The following is a 27,903-nucleotide window of genomic DNA, read 5'->3' as shown; positions in this document are numbered from 1 at the left end:
GATACTTTCACTACTCACTAATGCTCCATTTCCTTCTAAAAGTGATCAGACATACACAATATATGGTAGTACTGCAATAATGAATATGAAGAATTAAAAAGTTTCCAGGCAACCCCCAAGAAGCTTCTATTCTCCTAACAAAGTAGGAGATAACTATAGGGAAAAGAACATATAGAAAAATAGATCTGGGCTAATCTAACTAAGCCAACCACCAGCTACTTGCAGTTGGAGCTAAGGGATCCTTATCTTATAAAGTAAGAATGTGACTGATAATACAGGGAATTTGAACATCCATTAGATATTTGAACATATTAAGAACTATTAATTTTTTAGGTGTTATACGGGTATCATTTTTCAACAGCTGAAATGATGTCTGGGTTTTGCTTAAAAAATATCTAGTACAAAGGAGGAGGAAAGTGAGGGGTGTTACACATGAAAAAAAGTTAACCATGAGTTGATAACTGTTGAAGCCGGGTGATGCGTACATAAGGGTAACAATTGTACTATTTTCTCTACTTTTGAATATGTTTGTAATTTTCTATAATATAAAAGAAATTAATGTTAAAAAAGAATACAGGAGAAGCAAAAGACTCTAGGTAGAAAGAGTCAAAAAAACCTGATCAGGCAGTTCCTTGAAAATTCAGTCAGGCTTTTACTTTCACTTTGAGGTTTCACATTTAACAGTAATGAACATAATGGAAATTCAGGGCTCTTTTTTAATTACAAAGTGAAAATAAATTAACGTATATAAGCAAAATACATCAGAGAAACATAAAAAAAATCTGTACAGCAAAATTACAGATCTTCCTAGCCATCATCAAAATTGACTTCACATATAAGCAAGAATACATTTTATAAAATGAGCTAAACTGAATGGAAGTCAAAGTTGCAAGTTCTAACGTCAGCTGGCCAATGTTTTGCTATATTAACTCTTGCAAGTGACTCAGAGGCTTGGGGGTTGCTTTCTGACTTATAGAATAAAACTTGAAGAATTAACCTTCCTCACAGGATTGTGGGGAAGAGTGAAAAGTAACAAAAAACATTTTTTTTAGAAAAGTACAATTAAGCATTTGCATGAAGCAATTAGGTTTTATGCCACACTATTAATCCATATGCAAACAGTTTTGTAGAGATCAACTCTTATGGAGGGTTATAAGATAACTCACAGAGGACTGTTCATCACAGATTTCATGTGGATGTCCATAGAAAGCCACAACAGCCAATTCTGCAGTAGCTCTTTCAGACACTGAAGAACACTACACTGTGGACACAAAACAAAAAAATCATCAGACATACCATAGTGCTGAGAACTAACAGACTAAACCAGAGGCTTAGAGGTGGAAGGGACTGTGGAGATAACCACATCCAATTCAGAACCCAATAGCTGCTGCTCCAACCTAATCGGTCGCCAAGAGACAGATTAATGCAAGTACAAGTTTATTTTACCATTTTCTCTACAAGCCTGCCCCCAGCTTATCAGTGAGGAACAGACTCTTGTTTCTCTAAATTACATTCATTCATAACATATATTACATCACCCACCCCTTATTAGCTCCCCTCAGAGATCCTTTGAAGTTGCTACAGATAGGAGTTTGCCACCCTTTTCGCCTTGTGTCTACAACTGCAATTTACTCTTTTTGTTGGTCATAAAATTTATCTTCTGTGATTGTGGAAAACAAACAATCCTATAGTTTTTCCTTTGTCAGGCCTTGCCTTGATTTCCCAAGGACTCATTCATATACAAAAAATATAGTCTTGAAATAAGTGTGCCTGGAACACTTATAAGGATAAATCATAATATCTATAAATTTGAAAGCAATCCATACCATCCTAAAACCTAACACAGGAAACCTTTCTTAAATATCCTTAATAAATGATGGTCTAGATACTATTTATATTTGAGTATCTCCAGTGATAGAATGCTTACTGCTACTTCATAGCACAGTTCAATTAATATTTTTTTAGGGACTTCCCTGGTGGCGCAGTGGTTAAGAATCCACCTGCCAATGCAGGGGACACGGGTTCGATCCCTGGTCCAGGAAGATCCCACATGCCGCAGGGCAACTAAGCCCATGTGCCACAACTACGGAGCCTGCGCTCTAGAGCCCGCGAACCACAACTACTGAGCCCACATGCTGCAACTACTGAATGAAGCCCGCACGCCTAGAGCCCGTGCTCCTCAACAAAAGAAGCCACCACAATGAGAAGCCCGCGCACCGCGATGAAGAGTAGCCCCAGCTCGCCGCAACTAGAGAAAGCCCATGTGCAGCAATGAACACCCACCACAGCCAAAAATAGATAAATAAATTAATTAATTTAAAAAATATCTTTTTTTTTTTTTTTTTTTAGAAATTGACACCTCACATTCAGGTTATAAATATGTTCAAGTTGAAAGCAACCTTGGAATCACCTAAAACAATCTTCTATTTTGGTGTCAATTTAACACTTGAAAAGATATTCGATATTACTATGACATATTCAGAAAATCTCCACTCACCTACTCTACCCCATCCAGCCTCCACATTAAAGGAAGGCATGAGATTCTTAGGTTTATGAGAAGGGGGCATGGGCTTAAAAAAAAAAAATGGTTGAGAAGCACAGCTCTACACTCCTAAGTTATGGTCTCCAACTTCATCTGGGCCCTTAATGAAGCTCAATAATCCTTTTACTATATTTCTCTTCAATTAGCTGTCTCTCTCTCCCATTCTTTTTAATGGCTAAGCACATAACACCGTCTTGAAGTGCCCTACTCAATTCTGTCCTCTACAATGCACTTCCTATTTTGAGAAATTTAACATTTTTAGGCACAAGTATTTCAATTTCTTGCTCTTTCTTCAAACTGTACAAATATATCTACATGTCCACCTATCTCTACATCCTCGTCCCCAATCTTAGAGAATAAGTAGTACCTCCCAACCTCTTACCACCCATTCAAGCAAATCCCTCTACCTAGTCTTAAACCAATACCTTCATGCTTTTTCTGAAACCCTGCACTGTCAATTATCCCTCATCTTTCCCCCATTTTCAACCTCTCCCTCTTCTCATCTGGCTCCTTGCATCCTATCTATAAACATGTGCAGGTTTTTCTCACTCTGGGGACAAAGAAGATTACAACCTTCCCTTGATTCAAAGTCCCACTACAGCTATCTCTCTCTCTCTCTCTCTCTCTCTCTCTCTCCCTCTTCTTTTTAGCCAAACTTTTGGAAACACAGTCAATACTCATTGTCTTGTCTTCATTTCTCATCAACTCCTCAACCTCCACAATTTGGTTTTTACCCCCACACTCCACTGAACCTGCTCACAAAGGTAGCCAAGACCTCTGTATTATCAATTCCAAAAGAAACTTTTTTTTGGTCCATATCTTTCTGGACCCTCTTGGGATATGTAGCAACATTATCCCTTCACTCCTTCTTGATAGCCTGTATTCTCTGTTTCTTTGGCACTACTGTTCTCCTGGTTCTTTTCATACCTCTTGAAAAGGTTCCTTCATAGACACCTCCTTTTCAGTGAGAATTAAACAGTGAGCATTCCCCTGATTTCTGTCTTTGGGCTACTGTCTGTTTCCCTTCCTCTCCCCACCCCCCACTCTCAAATATAAATATATGCATGTGTGTATAAACGTATATATACTTATTAGGCTGGAACATATGAAACTGCCAATTGTCAAACATCTTTGACCTATTAGGTTAAACCTATTCATATGGTTTAACCTAATATTTACAGATAAATAGCGCTCTAGATTGGTGGAATAAGAGAAGAAATAAAGAATAACTGAATTAGAAGATCGGAAGAGAATCACAGAAAGTTGCAAAATGAAGTCTCTGAAAATGTGTTATCTGGGAGAAGCAGTGTGTATTGTCATGTGAATGACATGACATGGTAAGGTAGAAAGTTACAAATAATATAAATAAACCCTGAATCCCAGTTAATGTGATAGGTAATTATAAAGTACCACTTGATTATGACAAACACCAACCAGGACAATATATTTTTCCTGTAAATGTGGTGAACAGTAAGTGATTTAAGGTGAAAAAAAGTTATAAAAGAAACATTACTTATATTGTCACTCTTTTAGAATAGGAATAACCATTCTATAAGAAAGTGGCTCTCAAACTTAGTCTGGAAGCCACAGTGGTCTTTTTTTGGAGCACACCTCAAAATAGTAACAACTTTTAATTTTATTATATAAGGTTGGAACAATTTTATTAGCAGAAAATGACTATATTATAACACATAGTGGGTGCTCAATACACATTTGAGAAATAAATAAGTGTATCTACAAAATTATCAACCACAACAATCAAACTAAGTATGCTTAAGTTATTTCCCAGTTTGTTTTTATTAATACTCATTTGCCACCTGTTCATTCACTTTGTCATCTGTTACAGTTCAGGAAAATTACATGTAACAAAACCTTAAAAACAGAAGATTCTACACATTAACTTTGATTTGAATGATGCAGCACCTCAAGTCCAGGTCCAAGCAACTCCTGTTACAAAACACTGCTATAGTGTGGGTTTGAAATTGTGTACCACCAGCCACAGACTAATATTTCCTATTGAATCTAAGCAAGACAATTTTTTTTTTACCTTGAAATAAATAGTTGATGTAAAGAAGAGCCGTGATAGATGGTCAAAAAGAAGTGGTTTCACCTCTAAAAATAATAAAAAAAGTTATTCAATCCTTTTAATTAATATTACATTGAATTAAATGACTCCAAATTTTCATGATACATACCAGAGAAGCTACTAAAAGGAATCCAGCTCACAAGTTGAAGGAACTGTGATCGACAACAGAAACCATCCCAGAGAGGAAGGCTCTTATACAGGAATGCTTCACAGGAATAAAACCCCTCCTGTAACACAAGTTGATAGTAAAACCTTGCATGGAACTCTTCAGTCGTAATTACTCTTGAAACAACCAGTTTACTTTGTGCTATAGTTGTTTTACCCTTAGACTAATTTTTTTGTCATAAATATAATTAAAAGCCTTGGATTAGGTGCCAGACTTTCTCATAAAAATGATCAGATGATTAATATTTGGATACATTACCATCTTTATCAACACAGTTTTCAAACACCATAAAACTTTACCAATTGGAAAGAAGGTAAGAAGTCAAGTTATGGAATATTTTTAAAGATAAATGACACTGTATTATTTTGGAGTACATGATAGTCAATAGAGTGCATACAATGTTGTATAATAAGGCTGGAATTTCATTAGGGGCCATAGACCAAACCCAAACTCTGGGCAGCACCATCTGGAGAGGCCTGAATGTCTAGGCTGCCTCTGTTTTTACCAGAGTGAAGATCCAGGGTTTTCCCTTTTAACTTTGTCGTCCTGAGCCTTAAATAGTGGCGTGCACCAAGACTCTATTCTGGACCTTCTTTTCATGACATGAATTCTCTGGACAATCGCATCTATAACATAGCTAAAACCACCACCTATATCATGAGGAGTCCTAAATTTCTGCATCTCTAGCCCAAATCTCATTCCTGAGATCTAGACTCATTATCTAACTGCCTACTGGACCTCTTAGATATCCCACAGGCATCTTTCAAATCAAATATATCTTTCCTTCCTAGCCTGCTTTTCTTGTATTCCCATCATCATCCTCCCAAGCAGGAAATCTAAAAAATCAACCTAAATTCATCCTTTTATCCTCACCACCGTTATCCACACCCAACTTCTAATTCAATGGTTTCACACCAAATCCTTAAGATTTATTCAACAAACATTTATTGAGAATCTCTTTTGTATCAGGTACCAAGTTGAACACCCATACATGAAGAAAAGTTAGACATGGTTCCCACCTGTCCAGAGCTCATAATGTGTGGAAAAACAGATGCTGAAAGTACCACGGTACAGGCAAACACAGAGAGCTAAGGAAGCACATAGAACAAACATCTAACCCAGACAGAGTAAAGGCTTCTTGATGGTGCTCATACCTGAGTGGCAGCTTAAAAGTACAACTCAGGGTTACCCAGGCCAAATAATTAATTGGCTGGAGCATATTCGACAATCAAAAAAATGTTTGTTGATTATAAGGACACAAGTAGTAACCCTATGAGATTTATCTTACTGGCTAATTCAATTAATTTAATGTATTCAATTACATCTTCAGTTTGTTCTCTTAAATTATAGACCTTTCTCTCTTTTTTGGGGGGGTGGGGGGCTCACGGGATTTTAGTTCCCCAACCAGGGATTGAACCCAGGCCCTCGGCAGTGAGAGCGCTGGAGTCCTAACCACTGGACAGCTAGGGAATTCCCTAGACCTTTCTCTCATATTTGCATAATTTAACAAATTCTTTCTTCAAATCCAACAGTACAAAGATAAATGACAGTGCAACTTGGCTCTATTTATAATGAATTTTGAATTGAATAGATATTGTTTACAAAAGATGTCAAGCACTAAAGAAAAGGTTTTTAATGGATATCTAAATAAATTAAGAAGTGGTGGGACCTCCCTGGTAGTCCAGTGGCTAAGACTCCACGCTCCCAATGCAGGGGGCCTGGGTTCGATCCCTGGTCAGGGAACTAAATCCTACATGCCTCAACTAAGAGTTTGCATGCCACAACTAAAGATTCTGCATGCCGCAACTAAGACCCAGCACAGCCCAATAAATAAATTAATTAATAAATAAAATTTTTTTTTTAAGTGGTGAAGTGTGTAGGAAACAAGCAGAATCTTACTTGTAAGAAGCATTCTGCCTTGAGGATAGTGTCCAGGAAGTTGGTAAATTCTTTTCCATGTTCATAATTATTCACCTTGTACCAAATACATTCTGGAACAAAAATATTAAACATAAGGCTCCGGTTGCACAACAGTAAAAACTACACAAAACATAACCACCACAACTCTAAAGTGACAAATAAATGAAAAATATAAACAAGCTATCTGTCTCATACATCCTAGCCAACTCACACTGGAGACTATAATATATATGTGGAAGTGATAGTGTGATGTTTCTCAAGAACTTGGTAATATAGGGGGAAAGCTTACAGTGAAAAAATAAACTAGTAAATGTCACATATAATGAATGTGATTAGCTTTATGCCACACAGTAATCCAAAAGACTATAAGTGTATGAATTAAAAGTTTGAGAATGCCTAAACTTCAATTAGGGTGAGCTGGGGGTAATCTAAGGGTGGCAGAACTTTAGTTAGTGGAAATCTAACAAACTGTATCATATCCTATGTAAAGAAAGACTGAGTAGGAAAAGGAGAGTTATCCTGGAACCGACTAAAACTGACCTTAAACACTTGAAGAGTCGGGATTTACTTATCCAGGAAAGAAATAATCTGGTGAACTCAATACTATGTTTAGAGAAATCGACCTCCTTGGAGGAATGAAATGATCAGGCTTTACTATGGCCTGGATGAAAAACTCCCTCACTGCCTTTTCCTTCAGTTCTATAATTAAGAAACTTTCTGATGACTAATGTGGTCCCCATATATATTGATAGCAGAGAGGAGCTATTCTAGTCGGCAAACATGAACATTTTGGTCACCAGAAAGAATTACTTCTATTATGAAATAAAAAGTTGACATTCTGGCTTACACGACAGTCTCTGAGTTTGGTTAGCATTAATCCGATGGTTCTGGGGGCTTAACAGCAAGTTTCTGAACATACAAAGATGAAGAGGCCTTGGACTGTGACAGTCATCAAAGTGGAGCCACCCAGTGAGTTTTGGTGGCCATCCAGCAGTGTTTCCTTAACAATACACCTCCTTTCTTACTACCCCTTAAAATTACGACAACAGCAGCATTCAGGCTCTGAATACATGATTACCGGAAAAATAATTACAGCATATGAAGGCTCCTCCTGTCTAGAAGTTGGCACCCTTTTAAAAGAAACCCATTTGTAAACCATCTTATTCCTTCTTCATTCATCTAACACTTCTAAGTATCAATTTTTACCTTCTTGTAATGTTTGACTCAACCAGTGATAGAGCCGCAGTAAGACTGACTCATCTCTGACACAGTTAATATAGTGTAGTAGCAGAGAGTTGTTCAGCACTGCACCCATCTGAGAAGGCAGCTGCAAAGACAGAACAATCGGTCAACTGTAAGTATATAAAAAGGAGACCAGAGCAACAAGGAAATCATCAGATAGGAAATATATAACAAAAATAAAGGCCATGAAGATCAAATGGAAAATGCAAATAAGCACATGGTCCAGTCACATACCTCTAAGCAATGGATGTTCTGTAAGAGTTGAGGGAAGCTTTTAAGCTGTTCCAGTGGAAATGATCCATTGCTACTGAAATAATCAGAAAGATTCATCCCCTTTTTCCCACTTTCTTTACTGTAGTTACGGGAATTTAGCACTGGTATAACTGAGTGAGAATTCCATTTCTAAAAAAGAAAGATAATAAAACAATCTATCAATGGACTAAGCAGATTACAAACTATAAATGTAAAAGCACTTGTTAAGGTGGTTTAATGAATGGAGTCTGAATATAGTTTGCATAGAATACTGGGTAATTAAAATGTACTTAAATATCTATAATCTCTTCCAACATCTGAATGGTTATTGTTTGAATTTAATAAAAGAAGACTGTGCAAGTCACTTGGGGTTTTAGATACTTACTCTTTTTACAGGATGGACATTAGCTAACATCAACTTTAGAGGTTCTGGAGGAAGTCCCTGATTCCTTTGCCTCACAGCAAGTAGAGCTGTCTTCCACAGATTCTCTGAATTCTTAAAATAGATCTATAAATTTGAATGTAAAGTACACGAGAGGAGGTATCCATAAGTTGGAGCAGCATAAAACCTAAAACTCTTCATTAATTGAAAGTATATTAATTATGAAATGTTTTACACCCATGCAAATCCATTTAAGTTTTTTTTTCTAATCAGGAATCTATTACATTGAATGGAATACACTGAATGGAATCAAAACGAAGTGCTAATCCCTAAAAAAACTCAGAAACAGTGCCACAATATTAGATCTTAAAACAGTATGCTATAAACATTTTAGTCCAAATCTATAAATTAACTTACTCAAAACAACATATTTCTATCTCAATATGACTTACTGCTCCTTAATCCCTTACCTTCTTCCTCATAGGCAAAGATACAGAAATCAAAGTAGGAACAAAGAATTTATATAGTGACAACAAAGCCTGGAGATGAGGCTGCATTCCCTGAAATAAAATAAGAGTTTTCAATTTTCAATTCTGTGGCCAGTAAGAAAAAAAAAAGTAACAATAAAATAAAAAGATTAAACATATATTCAGACCCTAATTTTATTATGTGATATAGCTATAGGAAGATGCTATAGAAAATCAAGGAATAGAAACTCGAACATTTAAATCAACTATCATAAAGCAACCCTCGCCAACTTGTCATCTTCTCTTTTATGACCTTTTTCCAGATTTTACTTCTTCCTTATATCTTCTCTCTTCTTCTCTGCCCGTGCCTTAGGCTTACCAGTCATATCTGCTAGCATGGCTTACTCTCACTGGTATAATACTCAGGACTCAAAGTTTACTCATTCTTGATTTAGACAGGAAGGTGGAAGGACAAAAAGGGAAGCCAAGAAAACAGAGCAAAGGAAATATTAATACCTTAGCATCATGATTCTTGGAAAATTCACTAGGATATCTAACAATTGGTATGCAGAAGTCAAACAGCTTGATATAACTGAAAAAGTCTTTACAAAAACATTAATTTTATGACAGAAGTCCTTACTGCTGGATACCTGTGTTTGATATATCTGGCTATCCAGAAGAAGCATACCACTAAAATTCCAAGGAAGAAACCAAACTGTTTTATTATATTACTATTTTGTTGAATCAAATACTATACAACATAAGGAAGGCAGAAAATGGGGATTAGAAATACAGTATTCCTATTTTATAATAGCTTCCTGAAAGTAAATTTATGATAACAAAACCAAAATGACCCAGGCTATCTATGCTGAAATATCTTCTGATCTCTGTACTCATTATCAATTAGTATCAGAGTGTTTGCTTTGAGTTGGAATGTTTTTGAAAGAGCAAATATTTAGGAGTGGAGAGACCTTTAGAACTTATTGTCTAGTTAACTAAACCTATCTTTATTGTTAAAAAGTTAACACTTTCTTAAAAGAAAGCGAGAGAGAGACTTCTAGTTAAACATGGCATACTGAACATACATGTTTAATTCTGGGTCCTCATAAAACCCCACTAAAAAGTAAAGGAATGGAAAAAGGCATAAAGCACAAGTTCAAAGAGAACAAGAAGGCAGACAATAGCACATGTGAGGTCTCAACAAGATTTCGGAACCTCAAATGAAGATGGACAAACAATAACCAACTTAGCAGAATAGAGAAAACAAAAGCTAAGGCAGCAACAGAAAAAGCCTCAAAAGCAGCAGATTCATGCTTGAGAACTCCCAGAAAGGCTCAGGAATTTGAGGGATCAGATACCTCTGAAAAGTGGAGGTGCAAGAGGGCTGAAAAACAGAAGGACTGGTTGAAAGCCTACATAAGAAGCAGTTAGAACCCCAAATTCCTTCACTACACTGGCAAACATCAGGGTTTTACTCACTGAAGATAAAAGCTGAACTCATACAGTTTGCAGAACTGAGGGAGTGTACCAGAACCTTTCCCCAATCTTTTCTACTGCTTAAGTCCCAAAGTGCTAGTAGCCAGGTTTATAGCCCTGTGACAAGTAATTTTACATGTCAACTTTGCTGGGCCGTGGGGTGCCCAAATCAAATGTTCTGGGTGTTTCTGAGGGTGTTTTTGATGAGATTAACATTTAAATCGGTGGACTCTTGAGTAAAGCAGACTACCCACCATAATGTGGGTGGGCCTCATTCAATCAGTTGAAGGCCTATACAGAACAAAAAGACCAGCTCCCCCAAGCAAGAGAGTATTCTCCACCAGACTGCCGACTGCCGATGAATTCAAACTGGAACATCAGCTCTCCTGGATCTCCAGCCTGCAGGCCCACCCTGCAGATGTTGGACTTATGAGTCTCTATAATCATGTGAGCCAATCCCTTATAAAAATCTTTCTCTATATATACACACATCCTAGTGGTTCTGTTTCTCTGGAGAAGCCTGACTAATACAACCCCTAGTCAGGAAACAGGAGAATTTTTTTTTTAATTTTATTTATTTATTTATTTATTTTTTGGCTGCATTGGGTCTTCGTTGCTGCACGTGGGCTTTCTCTAGTTGAGGCGATCAGGGGCTACTCTTTGTTGCAGTGCGCAGGCTCTAGGCACGCGGGCTCAGTAGTTGTGGCACATGGGCTTAGTTGCTCCGCGGCATGTGGGACCTTCCCAGACCAGGGCTCGAACCCGTGTCCCCTGCATTGGCAGGCGGATTCTTAACAACTGCGCCACCAGGGAAGTCCCCAGGAGAATTTCTTAGGAGAAGTGACACCATCATCTGGGGAATTCCCCAATGAAACATCAAGATCCTACAATGAACAAGTCCTGCTCACGTACACAAGTTTCCAATGACCATTTTAGTGCTTTACTATTAAATATGGGCAAACAAGGTTTACCAGGTATTTGAGAAAAGCCTCTACCATGAAAGACCAAACAAACAAGAAAGGAACTCTGAGGAAACAGAGACAAAGCTGGGAACAGGAAAAAAAAAAAAATCAGCCCAAATCACACAGGTTCATGCCTGGTAGAGGGAGAATCCCAGAAACCACCCTTACCCACCTTCAACATGAGACCTAACTCCCCCTTCCTTTTCCAAAGACTGCTCTCAAAGGGCCTGGTGCATGTAAGATAACAACGTGCTTGCTCCACTTCCCACCATTCATGCTTGCCACCAGAAAGACAATTTCTCTGTTTTGTGTCCATCGTGATGGGAAGTTATGGGGCACGATGGGTATAGAGGGGACACATGCCTCTGCAGGTATCAAAAATTCACATACCCAATACATTTGCTTACATGGGCTGATTATGCCTGTTACCATTTTACATGTTCAGTTACATGTGAGCATGGCTATGTCTTCTAGGCTCGGTATTGTTGGATGTGATCAAAGTCACCGAAATCCAGCTTATCAAAACAATTTTATGAATGTGTCTTTATAAATAGGCATTGATAATGGGGTAATTTAGTAATGTACTATATAGAATATTAATAATGATGCCATATATTTAATGTCTGGGTTAAAAATTTTTAGACACTGTACTGAGTCATTTTTTTAACTTGAACATATACTTGTCTCAGTTAATACAAATCAACAAGATCTTATTTATGGTAAGATTTTCTTATTCCATTGAAATGTTTTGCTGTTAACACGGAAAAATGTACATCTTTTTCATAATTTCTATTAATGTGAAATAAAATTAAATTTGGACAAAAACATTACCATTACTATCCTCAGAGAGCTACGAGAAGATACTGCACCCAGAGCGCCAAAATAGGAAGCTATAAAGCAAGAACAATCATTGAATTGTACCAACAGGAAACCTCACAATGGAGAAGCACACATGTGCACATGTGTTTGTGTTTTTCATGAAATTTGAATGCCTCTACATAGGTTACGCAGGCTTCAACAGTTAGGCATAGGCACTACAACTTCCTATTGTTTTACACCCAAAGCTTCACAGACTTCTGTCACCTGGCAGGTATAGTGGAAATAACAATGCAAGAGAGCTGTAAGGACAAGAGATAATAGTCAGGGAATATACTGAAGTTTAAGTATCCAGAAAAGAATGCTTTCCTAGATCACAGCCACAGAATAAATAAGCTAGTCACTTTAATAAAATAAAGTAGTCATTTTTGACTACTCCCTAACACTTATTTTCCAGCCATAGCAACCCAGTTCTGTAAACGGTTTCTGCTATTTGGTATCGACCTGGCTTTGCTCATGCTGTTCCCTCTGCCAAGAGTGCCCTTCTCTTCTTTCTTGGCCTAGTTAAATTCTACTCACCATCACCACTCCTCCTTGACCCCAGTCTGATTCTGATTTTTTATTTTGTTGACTGAGCTCCCCAGGCAATTAAGTTCCTTGAAGGTAAACACGCATTCGATTTTACATCCCCAAAGCCTAGCTCGGTACCTAGCACAGAGTACACTGGCCAGTTTTAGGTCTTTTCAGTACTCACCATTTTGGCCTGAAGATCAAGCAGTTTTCTCACACGAAATGGTTTGACTAGAAAAGGTAAAGAAAAGAAGTACTAGTCTGTGGTTCAGAATAAAAAGAAACCTTGTTCATGTAGCTTCTCCTTACAACACATCAAGAATATAATTACCCTGTTCAATTAAGCCATTAAGCAGATGCTCTTAGATAAAAGTACTAAAAAGAAATCCCACAAAACCCTGTCAAAGAACTAATGCTAACAGTTAACTTTATAAAGGCGGATACAAATGCTAATTCTACAGAGTGAATGTAATACAACTGGAATGAAAATACTCACCATTCTCTTTTTTGGTAAGTAAATACAACAAATGGCAGACATAAGGGCACTGTCAAAATATAAAAAATAAAAGAAAAAAATGACACTATATCTTGAACAGAGCAACAATGCATTTTCCTCAAATGTCAATCTTATACTAAGAAAAAAGGCTTCGGGATTTCATTGCACAATAGTTTTACAAAGCTTCTCTTTTCCATACTACATAGTAGTGATAAAAAAAACAATAGTTTTAATTGGCATCCCTTTATGCCATTTTTAAAGTTATTTTTGGAATACAACGACAATGCAGACAATTTGAAAACCAGAAAAAGATTCTTCTACCTAACAAAAATTCATGTATTCCTTCTAGTAGGTCAGTATTTATTAAGATACAAACTTAAAATTTTTATCCTGATTTCCCACTTAGAAGTATTTTCCCATGTTACTTGGTCTTCAAAATGATCATTTTCAATGATCTTAATATTCCAGTGAGTGGATATACCAGAATTTAATTAATCATTTAGCCCTCAGTTTGGCAGATATCACATAATAAATTTGTTAAACTACTAAATGATTCCTTGGTTCCCTTATACCACTTCATTTTGAGCATCCATTTGTTGAGGTTTTATTCTAGATCAGGGGTCAGCAAACTACAGTCCACTTGTTTTTGCAAATCAAGCTTTACTGGAACACAGCCACAGTCACTCATATATGTATTGGCCATGGCTGCTTTCTCGCTACAACAGCAGAGCTGAGCAGTTGTGACACAGACTGAGTGGCCTGCAAAACCTAAGATATTCACTATCTGGCCCTCTACAGGAGAAGTTTGCTGATACCTGTTCTAGAAAAAAACTAGAGTAGAATATCTTCAGGACCAGTGGGTGGCAGTGTTTTACTTTCATTAAAAAAAAAAAATGATAACCATAAAATAAAACATTAAAAAAAACCCAATAAATTAGAGTTCATTAAATTAAGAATATCTGTTTATCAGACAAGGAAATAATACTCTATTGCAGGGATGGGTAAACAACAACCTGTGGGTCAAATCCAGCCCACTGCTGGTTATTGTGAATAAAGTTTTATTGGAACACAGTCATTCATTTATTTATTTATTGTCTGTAGCTGCTTTTGCACTACACCAGCAGAGTGAGTACTTGTGACAGAGACAGTATGGCACTCAAACCTAAATATTTACTACCTGGCCCTTTAAGAAAAAATTTGCCAATACCTGCTTTAGATGTTAGGAAATTGAAAAAGTAAATTATTAAATAGGACTAGAGAAGGCAACAAAAGCAAAGATTTTCTTTAAACAAACTCATATTTTAGTAGTCTTGATTCTAAACTTTGAAGTACAGCATTCCATATTGCCACTCCTTTACTTAGAAATGGGTTGATAAAGACTGAACATATTTGTAATAAGCGTGGATTTATATATAGGATCTTCTTGTTTTTAAGGGAAGAATACATGTTATGACCAAGTCTGCCACATTGTACACAAAACATAGTAACTTTCAGTAAAAAAAACAAAAAACAAAAAAAACTCACTGCCTCACATCCCTAGGATATGAACCATTAGCAATACTGCTTATCATGTTGGGTATGAAACGAGTGCCACCCTAGGCCCCAGCATTCTATCTGACATTCTCCTTTAATCACATCTAGAAAGGAAAAATTCATGTGCATCTAAGACTTTACAATTGCTTTTCTGGCAAATAGTTAACCACCACATCTCAGCCACTACAGAGTCAGGCACCTGACAAGTTGTGACTTTTAATGCTTTTAAAAGTTAGGATCCCTATTTCTTGATCTGGGTGATGTTTATACAAATATGTTCGGTTTATAAAAATTAATTGAGCTGATCACTTATAAGTAATTTTGTGTATGTATACTTCAATAAGTATTTTTTAAAAGATAGAAAAAAAGAAAAGAAAAGGAAAAAAAGCAGGCCCCCTTGCCCCCCTGCCATGCTGAGCAAGAAACTCTCTCGTCAGCATCATGAAAACTACTCAAGTATATTGCAATTATTTGACAAACATTTATGAATAGTTCCTATTCATTCATTCACTCATGAAACAAGTACTTATTAAGCAGTGGATAAAACAGACAAAAAGGTCTGCTCTTATGAAGTTTACAATACTAAATACCTGGGTTATAAGAGGCTCAGTCCCTGCCTGGAAGAACTCCTAAGTATGTATCCAAAAGAATTCTAAGCAGGGACTTGTACAGGCACTTGCATGCCAACGTTTACTGCAGCATTATTCATGTTAGCCAAAAGGTAGAAACAACCCAAGGGTTCATCAACAGATAATGGATAAACAAAATGTGGTATAAACATACAATGGAATACTATTCAGCCATAAAAATGAAGTTCTGACACATGCTATAACATGGATGAACTTTGAAGACATGCTAAGTGAAAGAAGCCAGACACAAAAGGACAAATACTGGATGATTCCACTTATATGAGGCACCTAGAATAGGCAAATTCATAGACAGAAAGTAGATTAGAGGTTCCCAGGGGCTGGGTGGAGGAGGAATGGGGAGTTATTGCTTACTGGCTAGAGAGTTTCTGTTTATGGTAATACAAAAGTTTTGAAAATAGATAGCAGTGATGGTTGCACAACATTATGAATGCAATTAATAACAATTAATAACACTTAAAATTAATAACACTTAAAAATTAATAACACTTAAAAATTTATAACAATTAATAACACTTAAAATAGTTAAAATGGTAAATTTTATGTTACGGAAAAAAGATAACAGGTTAAAAGAATGAAGTACTAATACATGCTGACAACATGGCTGAATCTTGAAAGCATTATGCTAAGTAAAAGAAGCCAGTCAAAAAAGACCCCATATTAGGGACTTCCCTGGCGGTCCAGTGGTTAAGACTCCGTGCTTCCACTGCAGGGGGCCTGGGTTTGATCTCTGGTTGGGGAACTAGGATCCTGCATGCTGCGCAGGGCAGCCAAAAAAAAAAAAGAAAAGAAAAAGAAAAAAAGACCCCATATTGTATGATTCCATTTATGTGAAATGTCCAGAACAGGCAAATCTCTAAAGACACAAAATAGATTAAGAGTTGCTTAAGAACCTCTAAATAGGAAGATGGGGGTGATAGCTAAAAGGTATGAGTTTTTTTTTTAATAAAGTGAAAGAATGTCACAATAAAGCAAGTCACATGAATTTTTTGGTTTCCCAAGGGGTATGAGATTTTTGAGGTGATGAAAATGTTCTAAAACTGACTCTGTTCATGGTTGCACATATCTGTGAACATACTAAAAACCAGTGGATTTTACTTTGAGTGGACTGTATGGTATGTGAGTTACATTTCAACAAAGCTGTTTTAAAAAAGTATCCAGCGAGAAAAGAAATGACATACTACAATTAGACTGATTTGACAACAATGGAAAGGAGGTGCCAGTGCAATATTGTCAATGTCCTGAGAGAATTTCACTGTCACCCTAGAGTTCTACACACAGCAGAACCAATTTTCAAGAGCAAGGGCATAGTAAAGACATTTTTAGGCAAAGACAGAGTTTACCATCAAAGATTCTACTGAAAGAATATTCTAGAAAATGAGCTCGATTGAAGGTCTGAGATGCAAAAACAAATGATGAGCAAAGATATTGGCAAATATGTGGGCAAATCTAAACAAACACCAACTGTGAAGAAAATAATAATGTCTACTGTATGTGTATGTGGAGGAGGATGGAGAAGAAAGAGCCAGAACTAAAACCAGATAATAGCATATAATCTGGGAGGGGTGTGATCAGAGTTAAAGCATTCTGAGGTCCTTGTATCATTCAAGATGAAGGTAAAGATATTAGTTACTTTTAGACTTTAAGAAAAAAACATTAAAAATTTAAACTGAGAACATTATAAAGTTATTAATTCATTAAAAAATAATAAACCCATTATATGCTAGATGACATATTTTACAAAAAATAACTACATTTTCCAAACAAAAGAAAAGCAGTAAGAAGGATGACACTGTCTTACATTTTACACTATATATGCATGTTAAAATAGGTACAATAACAGCTAAAACAACACACACAGAATGTGTAATTTCCAACCAAGAATGGGGGAAAACCACAATCAATCCAAAATAAGAGGGATGAGGGAAAGAATCAGAAAAAAGCAGATCATTTAGAAAGCTCAAAATAAGATATTGATATTTCAATTTATTTCTACTATATCAACAATCACTACAAAAGTGAATAAACTAATTTTCCAGGTAAAAGTGAAAAACCATCAGACAGGATTTAAAAATAAAATCTAGTTATATGCTATTGAAAAGAGGCATCTAAGGGATTTCCCTGGTGGTCCAGTGGTAAAGAATCTGCCTTCCAATGCAGGGGACGCAGGTTCGATCCCTGGTTGGGGAGCTAAGATCCCACATGCCATGGGGCAACAAAGCCCGCACTGTGAGCCTCAAAGAGAGAGCCTGCCCGCGTGCCGCAAACTACAGACCCATGTGCTCTGGATCCTGTGCGCCCCAACTACAGAGCCCACGCACCCTGGAGCCCGCACCACAACTAGAGAGAAGCCCGCGCACCACAACGAAGAGCCCGTGCCGCAACAAAAGATCCCACATGCCGCAACTAAGACCTGATGCAGCCAAAAATATAAAAAGAAAAAAAGAAAATAAATTGTTTTTTAAAAATAAATAAATAAAAGAGGCATCTAAGACATGAGGGCAAAAGAAGATTTTTCAAAAAACCAAAAGACGGTAATATACCAAGCAATATACTAGCCAATGTCAACATCAAACGAAATGACTAAAACAAAAAGCATTTCTAACAAAGGGCAACTCCATGATAAAGGTTTGATTCAGCAGGACAATATGAAAACTATAATTGTGCATATATCTAATAATAGACTCAAAATATATAAAGTAAAATTTGACAGAACTTTAAGGGAAAACTAACAAATCTGCCTTCATAGTGGGAGATTTTCAACATACCTCACTCTGTAATTGATAAATGGGCAGCAACAACAATAAATCCATAAGGATAGAGAAAATTTCAATTCCAATAACCTTCATTCCCTCACCCTACTTCAACAACTCATCCCATTGTCACTCTGAATCTTGTCATCACATTGAACCATCCCCTCCTGAAATCTTAAACTCCAATGCTACAATTTCTATCATTCCAGTTTTTAACCCCAATACATTTCCTGAATGTCACCAAGGCATCCTGAACCTCAGCTGCGTGTGCTCCCAATCTGCCCTGTTTTGTCTTCACCTTCTCCCTTTTCTCTCTAGACTTCCTGATCCATCGGCGGTCACTCTCTTGCCTCCTTGTCCCACCCTGGAGAAATTACCTATCACAAATTCGTGCTCCCTGAACTCATCTGGGCCTTCAGAACTGTGTCTCTAACCTCCTATTTCTATTTCCACCAAAAGCTATTTCAAAATGTATACTCTCTCCTCAAACATAATATTCTATCTTCCCATCCTCATTCTCAGCAGAAGACCTTGCCTCCTACTTAAGTGAAACTTTGAGGAAAAAAAATCACTAAAACCACTGGGCAGGAATTCCCTCAATAATGTCCCTTACTAACCCACAAATTTATTGACATCAACACCCATGTCTCTCTTCCTGTTGAAAACAAATTCCTATGACTTTAACCCTGATCCCCAGTCTTATTTTGATACCTCTCCTGTATACTCACATGGAGCTCTGTGGATACTATCACAGGATTTATCACACTGTACTTATCTTCTCTCCTACTACATTTAAAGATCTTCAAGGCTCAGCCTCTTACTAGATAGCTTACCTTAGCAAAGTTACATAACTTTTCCAAGCCTCAGTTGTCTCATCTCTAAAATGGGGATATCATTTTCCATAAATCCTGGCTCTAGTCACGTGACTCTGGGTAATTATTTGACTTCTCTGTGCCTCAGCTTCCTCATCTCTAAAATGGGGATAAAAGTGTATACCACATAAGGCTGGCAAGAGGTTCATGTGAGTTAAAACCACTTCTTATCTGGTGTGTGTTTTACACTCACCGCACATTTCAGTTTGGCCTAGCCACATTCCCAGTGCTCACTTAGTCAAATGAAGCTAGTGGCTACTATACTGGTAGCACAAGTATAGAAAATAGTAGGTGCTCATTAATATTTTTTAGAATATTGATGTAAGAAAAGAACTTTCAGACCCTCAGAACTGGGAAAAAAATACTTTACATAGTCTAACATTTCTTTCTCTACATTTTAACATCTCTGAAAACAGAACTAATCCTAAAATCCATATCATGTGATAGTTTTAATGGCAGCATTCTATTGTAATGGTTCATAAGATAATGATGTATCTTAACACTGATGGCATCTTAGAGATGATGAAATACTGTGTATATAAAGTATACTAGTGCCTGGCATATAAGCCTCATATAAGTTAATTATATGAGGCTTATAGTTAACTTATTCTTACTCATATTTGTATTTCCAATACTAGTTCAATGCCTTTCATATTATGTGGTTAATAAATGTTCATTGAGTGAATTTCTACAGAATGTAGCCTCAAACTTTGTAAATCTAAAGCCAAACATATTATATTCCTTCCAAAACTAGCTCCTTTTCACAAATTTCCTTTTATGGTCAAAGGTACCATCATTCTGAGTCATGCTGCCTTAAAAACTTGGATCTTTATCTCTTGACCCTTCCCTTAATCCAATATAGGTACCAAGTCAATTCTTCCTTTACAATTTCCCCTAAAATTTGTCCTTTCAATTTTTCATTCCCCTGAGTCTAGGATAGTGATTCTCAAACTTTTTGGTCTTAGGACTCTTTACATTCTTAAAAATTAGAGGACCCCAAAGAGCTTTTGTTTATCTGGTTTATATCTGTTGATATTTACCATATTAGAAACTAAAACTCGGAAATTTTTAAATGTTTACTAACTCATTTAAAAAATAAGCCCATCATATGCTAACAATAAATGAAATATTTTATGAAAAATAACTATATTTTCCCCAAAAAATGACTTAGAGTGATACAGTTTTACATTTCTACAAATTTCTTTAATGTTTCTGACTTAATAGAATACAGCTAGATTCTCTGCTTCTGCATTAAATCTGTTACAATATGTTGTTCTGATTGAAGTACATGAAGAAAAGCCAGCCTCACACAGATATGTAGTTGGAGAAGAAAGTAATATTTTAATAGCCTTTTCAGAAAATTGTGGATATTAGTCTTTGATACCTCACTAAAACTTGGTAAGTGATAGTCTCTTAGGTAACAGCTGCAATGTGGAATCTGAAATCTTATCAATGAACTCTCTTTGTACTCTGTTCCATTAAAATTCATTGATATATCTTGCACTTTGGATAGCTCTTTTACCCATGCATAATTTCATAATATCATACTTGATAATTTGGAAATTAGTTATACCAAGTTTCCAAATATTGACACATTTCATTATACAATATCTAAAAATCACATTCATTAATATTGCTACCATCCTCATCAGGAAAGTCTTTAAGTATTGGGAAGCTGTCAAGTTCACAGTGGCAGATACAAATTTTCCAAACTTGTAATTTTCGCTTAAAAGCTCAAATTTTATTACTGGCAAAAAATAGTGCCACTTGTTTTCTTTGAAATGACCAGCTCACTTTGTTCATTTTCAAGAAAACATCTGCCAAATACCCAAGTCTAAATAACCACAGTTTATATGTCAGTCACTCTTTGAAGTAAAAATGGTATTCTGTGAAGAAAAGCAGCCAGTTTAGCTCACAACTCAATCACACAAGTGCTTTTCCTCAGGACAACTGTTGTACTTTAGTATGCAGAAGGGATTTATTTGTACTTCCCATTTCATCAAACATAATATTAAAGATGTGTCTCACAGGTTGAAGTTTAATATAATTAATGAAGTAATTTTTACTGCTTCATTTGGGACATTATTAAGTGAAACTAGCATTTTTGTTTTTTACTGCAGTGAAGAACACAACGACCACTAGTACAGTCTGGCCCCACTGACCTGATTTGTGCTAAGGCGCCAGCAGTTTTATCCACCATCAGTGCAAATGTCAACACAGTGAAAATAGCTAATAACATCTTGATATTGCTATAAAGATAACTTGAACCACTGAGACCTCCTGAAAGGTTCTCAGGGAGCCTCAAGGGGTCCACAGAGCATATCTGAGAACTGCTAGTTTAGGATGTCATCATCATGTTAGTCTCCTAACTAGTGTTCCTGACTCTAGCCTCCATCCTAATTCATAATGTTTGGCACTACTAGATACAACTTCCTACAGTGTTGCCTTCAACATGTTCTGCCCCAAGTTTTTCAGTGATTTCCCCACTGGATATAGGATAAAGTTCAAATTCCTTACCATCACATTTAAAGACCTCAACAATTTTTCCTCACCCAACTTTTTCAGCCTTACCACCCACCACTGCCTGACACCAATTGTAATTAAGTCAGTCTGATCTATTTAAGGTCTCCTGAAATACAATTTACACAGTTCACAACTTTGCTTGAAATATTCCTATCATATCAAACATCAAATCTCAAATCCTACTCAACCTTCACGGCCTAGCTCAATGCCTACATACTTTATGATGCTTTTTCTAATCACTCTGGTTTACAGTGTTCTTTCCTTCCTGGAAATATCACAGCAATTATTATCCTCATGTTAACATATACTGTCTTTGATAATTTAACTTATGCATTGTTATTTAACTTTATCTGCTTCCCTTAGTCCCCCAACTGGATTATAAACCCCTGGAATATGGAAACTCTCTGCTAAACTTTGAATCTTCTACATTGCCTCGATCAATGCAATGGACACAGTCAATTTTTAAAAAATGAAATCAATGAATGAATTCCCTTTCCAGAAGCAAGAGGAATTCGGTTAGATGAATGGTTCACATGCTCTGTGAACTACTGATGGTCCTTGAAAGTCTTCCATGTGGACAGTAGATTGATTTCTTAGAGTTATTAATGTTTTCAATGGGAATAATTATGCTATTTAATCAAAATCAGTCCATTGGCATCTCATGAAAAGTAATCCTCTCCTCATTAATTCTGATGAGGTTTTCACAGTGTTAATCAAGAAACTGTACAATAAGTGACCCAAAGGACCCTGCTGAAGTGGTTTAAAAGGGAAAAGATGGCAATCATTGCTCTAGATCAGCAAAGAGACTCCAATGTGAACTCAATTCTATCTGTTACAATTATTTCCTTAAAAAAGATATAAAGCAAATGCATTAAAAATTTTATTTGATAATCTGAGAGACAGGTGTAAAGATGTTTGTTATGTTACTCTTTATACTTTTCTATGTGTTTCATATATTTTAAAATAAGTAAGGAAAGTTGTGTGGCACTTTGAAGCACATATGGTGCATCGATATACAAGCACATACCATTTGATCGATGCATGATGCTGTCCAATTTTTACTTACCAGTGCATCATCTTGCAATGAAGCAAAAAAGAAGCCATAGAGCAAGTTAATTTGCTCCTTGTGATCAATGAAGTCAAACATTGCAACCAGCCAACGATAAAAAAGTACCTATTGAGAGACAAAATGCTTATCTTTAGAGAAATATAACTTGCAGAGGAAGGAGCTTAATTTCCCCCTCAGGGTTGTTTTAGAAGCCTCTAGCACAAAGAAGGATAATAGATTTTATCTCTCAGTAAAAATTTCTGTTTGAACAGACTCCTTGCATCAAGCTACATTGTTCCAAAACTACAGGCTTTGCACAAAAGGCCACTGCCATTACTCCATAAGTGGCTCTTCCTTGCCAGCCCTTAAGTGGTTCTGAAGGACTTATCATCAAAGTGTTTAAAAAGATTACCTTGGTGCTACCAGAACACTTGCCAACACAAAGCCAAGAGACCGCCTTAACCACAGAATCTTCTGATATTAGAGTTGCTGGAATCATACACTTGAATATCCGAGTGTTTACAGCACTCCCTGGAAAGCAGACAAACTCTAAATCAAACTACATTTTAGGATCTTGACTGTTTCCTTACTATTATTAACTCTTGGTCCTAAAAATTTCACTTCACATTGAAGGCTATAAAATAATATTCAATATCTCTTATCATCATTACAAAACATAGTTTGAAACAAAAATGTACCTTTAACTTTTAATATAAACTATAAAGCAAATTCTTTGGTTCTAATATTTTTATCTAACAAGGGAGGATGAGTACAGGATTTCTTCTTGGCATGATGAAAATGTTTGGAAATTAGATAGTGGTGATGGTTGCACAACTCTATGAATATGCTAAAAAATTTTTTAAAAACCCTGAATTGTATGCTTCAAAAGGGTGAACTTTATGGTATGTGAATTACACCTCAAAAAGTCTTTTACTCCTAGGAAAATTTCAAGGACTTTTTAAAATGGCATAATAGATTCTGATTTATTTAAAGCTACTCTAAGATATCTTGCATGAGCTCCTATGTTTAAGAATAAATAGATATATTTCTAGTCTCCATCCCCCCCCAAAAAGTGGGAAGGATAGCAGAACGAAACAACTATACTATTAGCTGGTAGTAATATCATTCTATATTGGTCCAATCTTTCCATCATACTCTCTTGGCTTCTATGCTATCCTCCCATCTGCTAATAGAAGTGATTTTGCGAGTAGTTTTGTGCATACCCTATATCAACTTCTGCTTATTAAGGCTTCAATAATTAAATATACATGTATATCATCAATTTTTTTTGTATTTAAACATTGTTTTATTTGCATTATACAGTGGTGATCACAACCATTCACTGAAAAAAGTGTTCTCAACTTCTCATGCAAGTAGAAGCCTCAACAATATCTTGGATACATGTGTCTTTAACCACTGTTTTACAGGTATTATAGCATGGTAATCACATCCATTCAGTATAACACTGTTCTCAACTTCTCCCACAAGTAGCATTCTTAGAAACATACAGGTCTTTAAACGCTGTCTTACATGCATTATAGCATGGTGATCACATCCATTCACCAAGATAACACTGTTCTTAACTTCGCCTGCAAGTAGCATTCTCAGAAACATCTTATACATCTTTTCTTTTCCTACTAGTGTAGACCTCTTATTTTTTTTTAATAAAAATTGTATATATTTAAGATGCACAACATGATGATACGATATAATCAGCCCTCCATATCCATAGGTTCTGCACCTGTGGATTCAACCAACCACAGACAGAAAATATTCGTTTAAAAAAAAAAATTCCAGAAAGTTCCAAAAAGCAAAACTTGAATTAGCCACACAAGACAACTATTTACATGGCATTTACATTGTATTTACAACTATTTACATAGTGTTTACATTGTATTAGGTATTATAAGTAATCTAGAGATGATTTAAAGTATACAGGAGGATGTGTGTAGGTTATATGCAAATATTACGCCATTTTATCAAGGGATTTGAGCATCCTAGGATTTTGGTATCCGCAGGGGGTCCTGGAACCAACACCCAGCAGACACTATATACCTATATATAATAAAATGACTACTACAGTCAAGCTAATTAACATTTTATCTCCTCACATAGTTACCATTCTTTGTGTGTGGTAAGAGCACATGAAATCTATTCTCTTGCAAATTTCCAGTATTCTATACAATATTACTAACTATAGTCATCATGTTGTACATCAGATCTCTAGATTTATATATCCTACATAACTTCAACAATATATCTCATCAATTCCTACCCCATCATTCTGTGGAGAAGAAAGGAAGCAGTGATGGCAGGTAATGAATCACAAGAATAAAAATCTCTGCTTTCCAGTCTCGTGGTATCTTGTTTTTACTCCTCTCTTCTCCCCTACTCCCATCCCCCAAGCCTTGTAAAGTTTACAACAGTCTGACCGCTAACACTTTACACATGCACCAAATTCAAAGGGAGAAATCAATAAAGACTCTATTCTTACTTCCCAGTGACTTTTCAATTACTAAAGAGTCCAAAGTCCCTTTGTACCTAATTATGACATTTCTAGCACACCTGCCCCTCAATATGTTATTTCAACTTAGCAAAAGAGTTACATATAAAGATCTGGTAGTGATAGTGGATATCACAGAAATAACTAAAAGGAGAAAAGCAATTAATGAGGCTACATTTAATGTCACCAAATTCCAGCTTAACAGAAAAATGAAATTAGACTAGAAAGCCAGAGATTATTTTTTAAATTGTTACATACAAGTTTCTAAGTCTGAGGCATGCATTTTGAAACATGCATGCATTTGCAACAAGACCTGGCAAACAGGGCTTCCCTGGTGGCGCAGTGGCTGAGAATCTGCCTGCCAATGCAGGGGACACGGGTTCGAGCCCTGGTCTGGGAAGATCCCACATGCCGTGGAGCAACTGGGCCCGTGAGCCACAATTACTGAGCCTGCGCGTATGGAGCCTGTGCTCCGCAACAAGAGAGGCCGCGATAGTGAGAGGCCCGCGCATCGTGATGAAGAGTGGCCCCCGCTTGCCACAACTAGAGAAAGCCCTCGCACAGAAACGAAGACCCAACACAGCCATAAATAAAAATAAATAAATAAGCCCTCCTTCCTCCTTGATAGTCTATAATAAAAAAAAAAAAAAAAGATACTGGCGTGTTTGCTAAAAAAAAAAAAAAAAAGACCTGGCAAACATCACAAAAACCTTCTAAACATTAATTTCTGAGATATCAAAAAAGAAAAGAGAAATTCCAAACTAGAAAACATCTGTACATTCTATACATGTTTTAAGGGGAGAAGGGATAGATAGAATTGTTCTCAATAGACACTAATCAGTTAAATATGAATTCCTAGAAATTTGTCAAAACCAATCTGAAACCACTTAGAAGAAGACCAATTTTATTAGGTCAAGTTTAACTTTCTAGGAAAACAAAGAGAACTAATCAGGTAAAAATAGAGAACTAGGGACTTCCCTGGTGGCGCAGTGGTTAAGAACCCACCTGCCAATGCAGGGGACACGGGTTTAAGCCCTGGTCTGGGAAGATCCCACATGCCGTGGAGCAACGAAGCCCATGCGCCACAACTACTGAGCCTGTGCTCTAGAGCCCGTGAGCCACAACTACTGAGCCCGCGTGCCACAACTACTGAAGCCCATGCACCTAGAGCCCGTGCTCTGCAACAAGAGAAGCCACTGCAATGAGAAGCCCGTGCACCGCAACGAAGAGTAGCCCCCACTCGCCCCAACTAGAGAAAAGCCTGCGTGCAGCAACAAAGACCCAACGCAGACAAAAATAAATAAATAAAAATTTTAAAAAATATAGAGAACTAAAATTCCTGGAAGTCATATACTGAATTCGGCTAGTAATGTGCTGTCTCTCTCTCTCAGACACACACACACACACACCTGCAAACATGATAGGGTATGCACAAAGGAACCCAATATGCAAGGGCTAGAAAATGGTATATAAAGTATTCAATTTTGATAGTTGTCTTAATTTAAAAAAAAAAAAGGAGAAAACCCAGTAGCAGTGTGGTGCAGCATAAACACTAGAAGGGAAGTTAGGAGATCTGAGTTCCCCAGTTCTAGCTCTGAGATTAAGCAAGTCTCTTTAACCACTCTGGGCTTCAGTTTCCTCACCTTTAAAATGAGAATGTTCAAGGGCTAAAATACTCTCTAAGTCTCAATTTGGGTGACAGTAGGTTAAAAGGTTCTTCTCAAGTAAAAAGAATAATGGACAGATATTTCTTTCTAAGAATCTCCCCCCACTGCCATTACAAATGAACTTAGAACAGAAAAGGAAGCATTGGCACAAAAGAAAAAACATCTTGACTATTAAGGCCACAGACACTGGAATGGAGACAGTATCAACAGGGACTTGCCATAGATAAGTGAACCTAAAGGCAATAAAATAGACCAAGTGAACTCTTAATGTGCCTTCCAGCAACACTATTTAAATTATTATCTATCCTTCTTAAGAGAAATACTAAAAATGGCTCCCATGTATTTGGTGACAAGAATCCATTTTATTTGTAAAGATATGTGATAACTAGCCATTTTCAGCATATGCACATAGAAACTTTTGGTTCATAAGGTAGTCTGAACACAAGAAAGGCCCATTTTATTGATATAATCTTATCAGATTGGTTTTATGAAGAGAATAGGAAAAATATATAGTTCTTTAACTGCAGCTGATTCCAATCAACAATCTAATTCAAAGTCTGAAAGGCAAAACAAATAGCAAACTGAAAAATTTATCCCCTTGACATACCAAATTTGCCACTGAGTGCCACATTTAATAGAATGTCGATTCCTTCTGGAGCTAACCCATTCTTCCACGCCACATTTTCCACAGTTTTCAAGTGTTTCTCCAAGGTTTTATCTTTACTCTGTGAAGTTTTAATGGGACCTGGAAGAGGAACAATATTAAATAGTGAGGACTTTAAAACTCTCTCACTCCTCAGCCTCAACAGTTACAATTAGGATTCTTCAAAGGAATAGCTTTACGTAAAAGATGTCTTCCTAAAAACCCTTCAAAGCCTTTAAAACCCTAGAACACTTCACAGCAAAGCAGGAAAACTGAATCCTGCCCTGGCTTCTCTGCTCTAAACTAACTAAAAGCACTGAACTTAGACTAAGCTGTT

General features: G+C 36.6%; 1 protein-coding gene across 1 annotated transcript in view; it reads right to left on the bottom strand.

The window, feature by feature from the left end:
• Nucleotides 1-1,162: 1,162 nt before the first annotated feature.
• Nucleotides 1,163-27,903, bottom strand: part of CENPI (centromere protein I) — a 29,146-nt gene continuing 2,405 nt past the window's right edge. Inside the window, exons 3-15 of the mRNA XM_061178451.1 lie at nucleotides 27,531-27,668; nucleotides 23,166-23,284; nucleotides 22,772-22,879; nucleotides 13,378-13,426; nucleotides 13,066-13,112; nucleotides 9,061-9,150; nucleotides 8,594-8,716; nucleotides 8,191-8,358; nucleotides 7,921-8,041; nucleotides 6,694-6,785; nucleotides 4,738-4,855; nucleotides 4,590-4,654; nucleotides 1,163-1,261 (exon numbers count right to left, since the gene is read on the bottom strand). Of these exons, the coding sequence (XP_061034434.1) occupies nucleotides 1,163-1,261; nucleotides 4,590-4,654; nucleotides 4,738-4,855; nucleotides 6,694-6,785; nucleotides 7,921-8,041; nucleotides 8,191-8,358; nucleotides 8,594-8,716; nucleotides 9,061-9,150; nucleotides 13,066-13,112; nucleotides 13,378-13,426; nucleotides 22,772-22,879; nucleotides 23,166-23,284; nucleotides 27,531-27,668 (1,337 nt within the window). The remainder of the gene's footprint in view (nucleotides 1,262-4,589; nucleotides 4,655-4,737; nucleotides 4,856-6,693; nucleotides 6,786-7,920; nucleotides 8,042-8,190; nucleotides 8,359-8,593; nucleotides 8,717-9,060; nucleotides 9,151-13,065; nucleotides 13,113-13,377; nucleotides 13,427-22,771; nucleotides 22,880-23,165; nucleotides 23,285-27,530; nucleotides 27,669-27,903) is intronic.

The sequence above is a fragment of the Eubalaena glacialis genome, chromosome X, assembly GCF_028564815.1.
Source record: "Eubalaena glacialis isolate mEubGla1 chromosome X, mEubGla1.1.hap2.+ XY, whole genome shotgun sequence".
In the NCBI taxonomy this organism is placed as follows: Eukaryota; Metazoa; Chordata; class Mammalia; order Artiodactyla; family Balaenidae; genus Eubalaena; species Eubalaena glacialis.
Note: the sequence above shows the minus strand (reverse complement) of the source record. Positions and strands in the feature narration are given on the sequence as shown.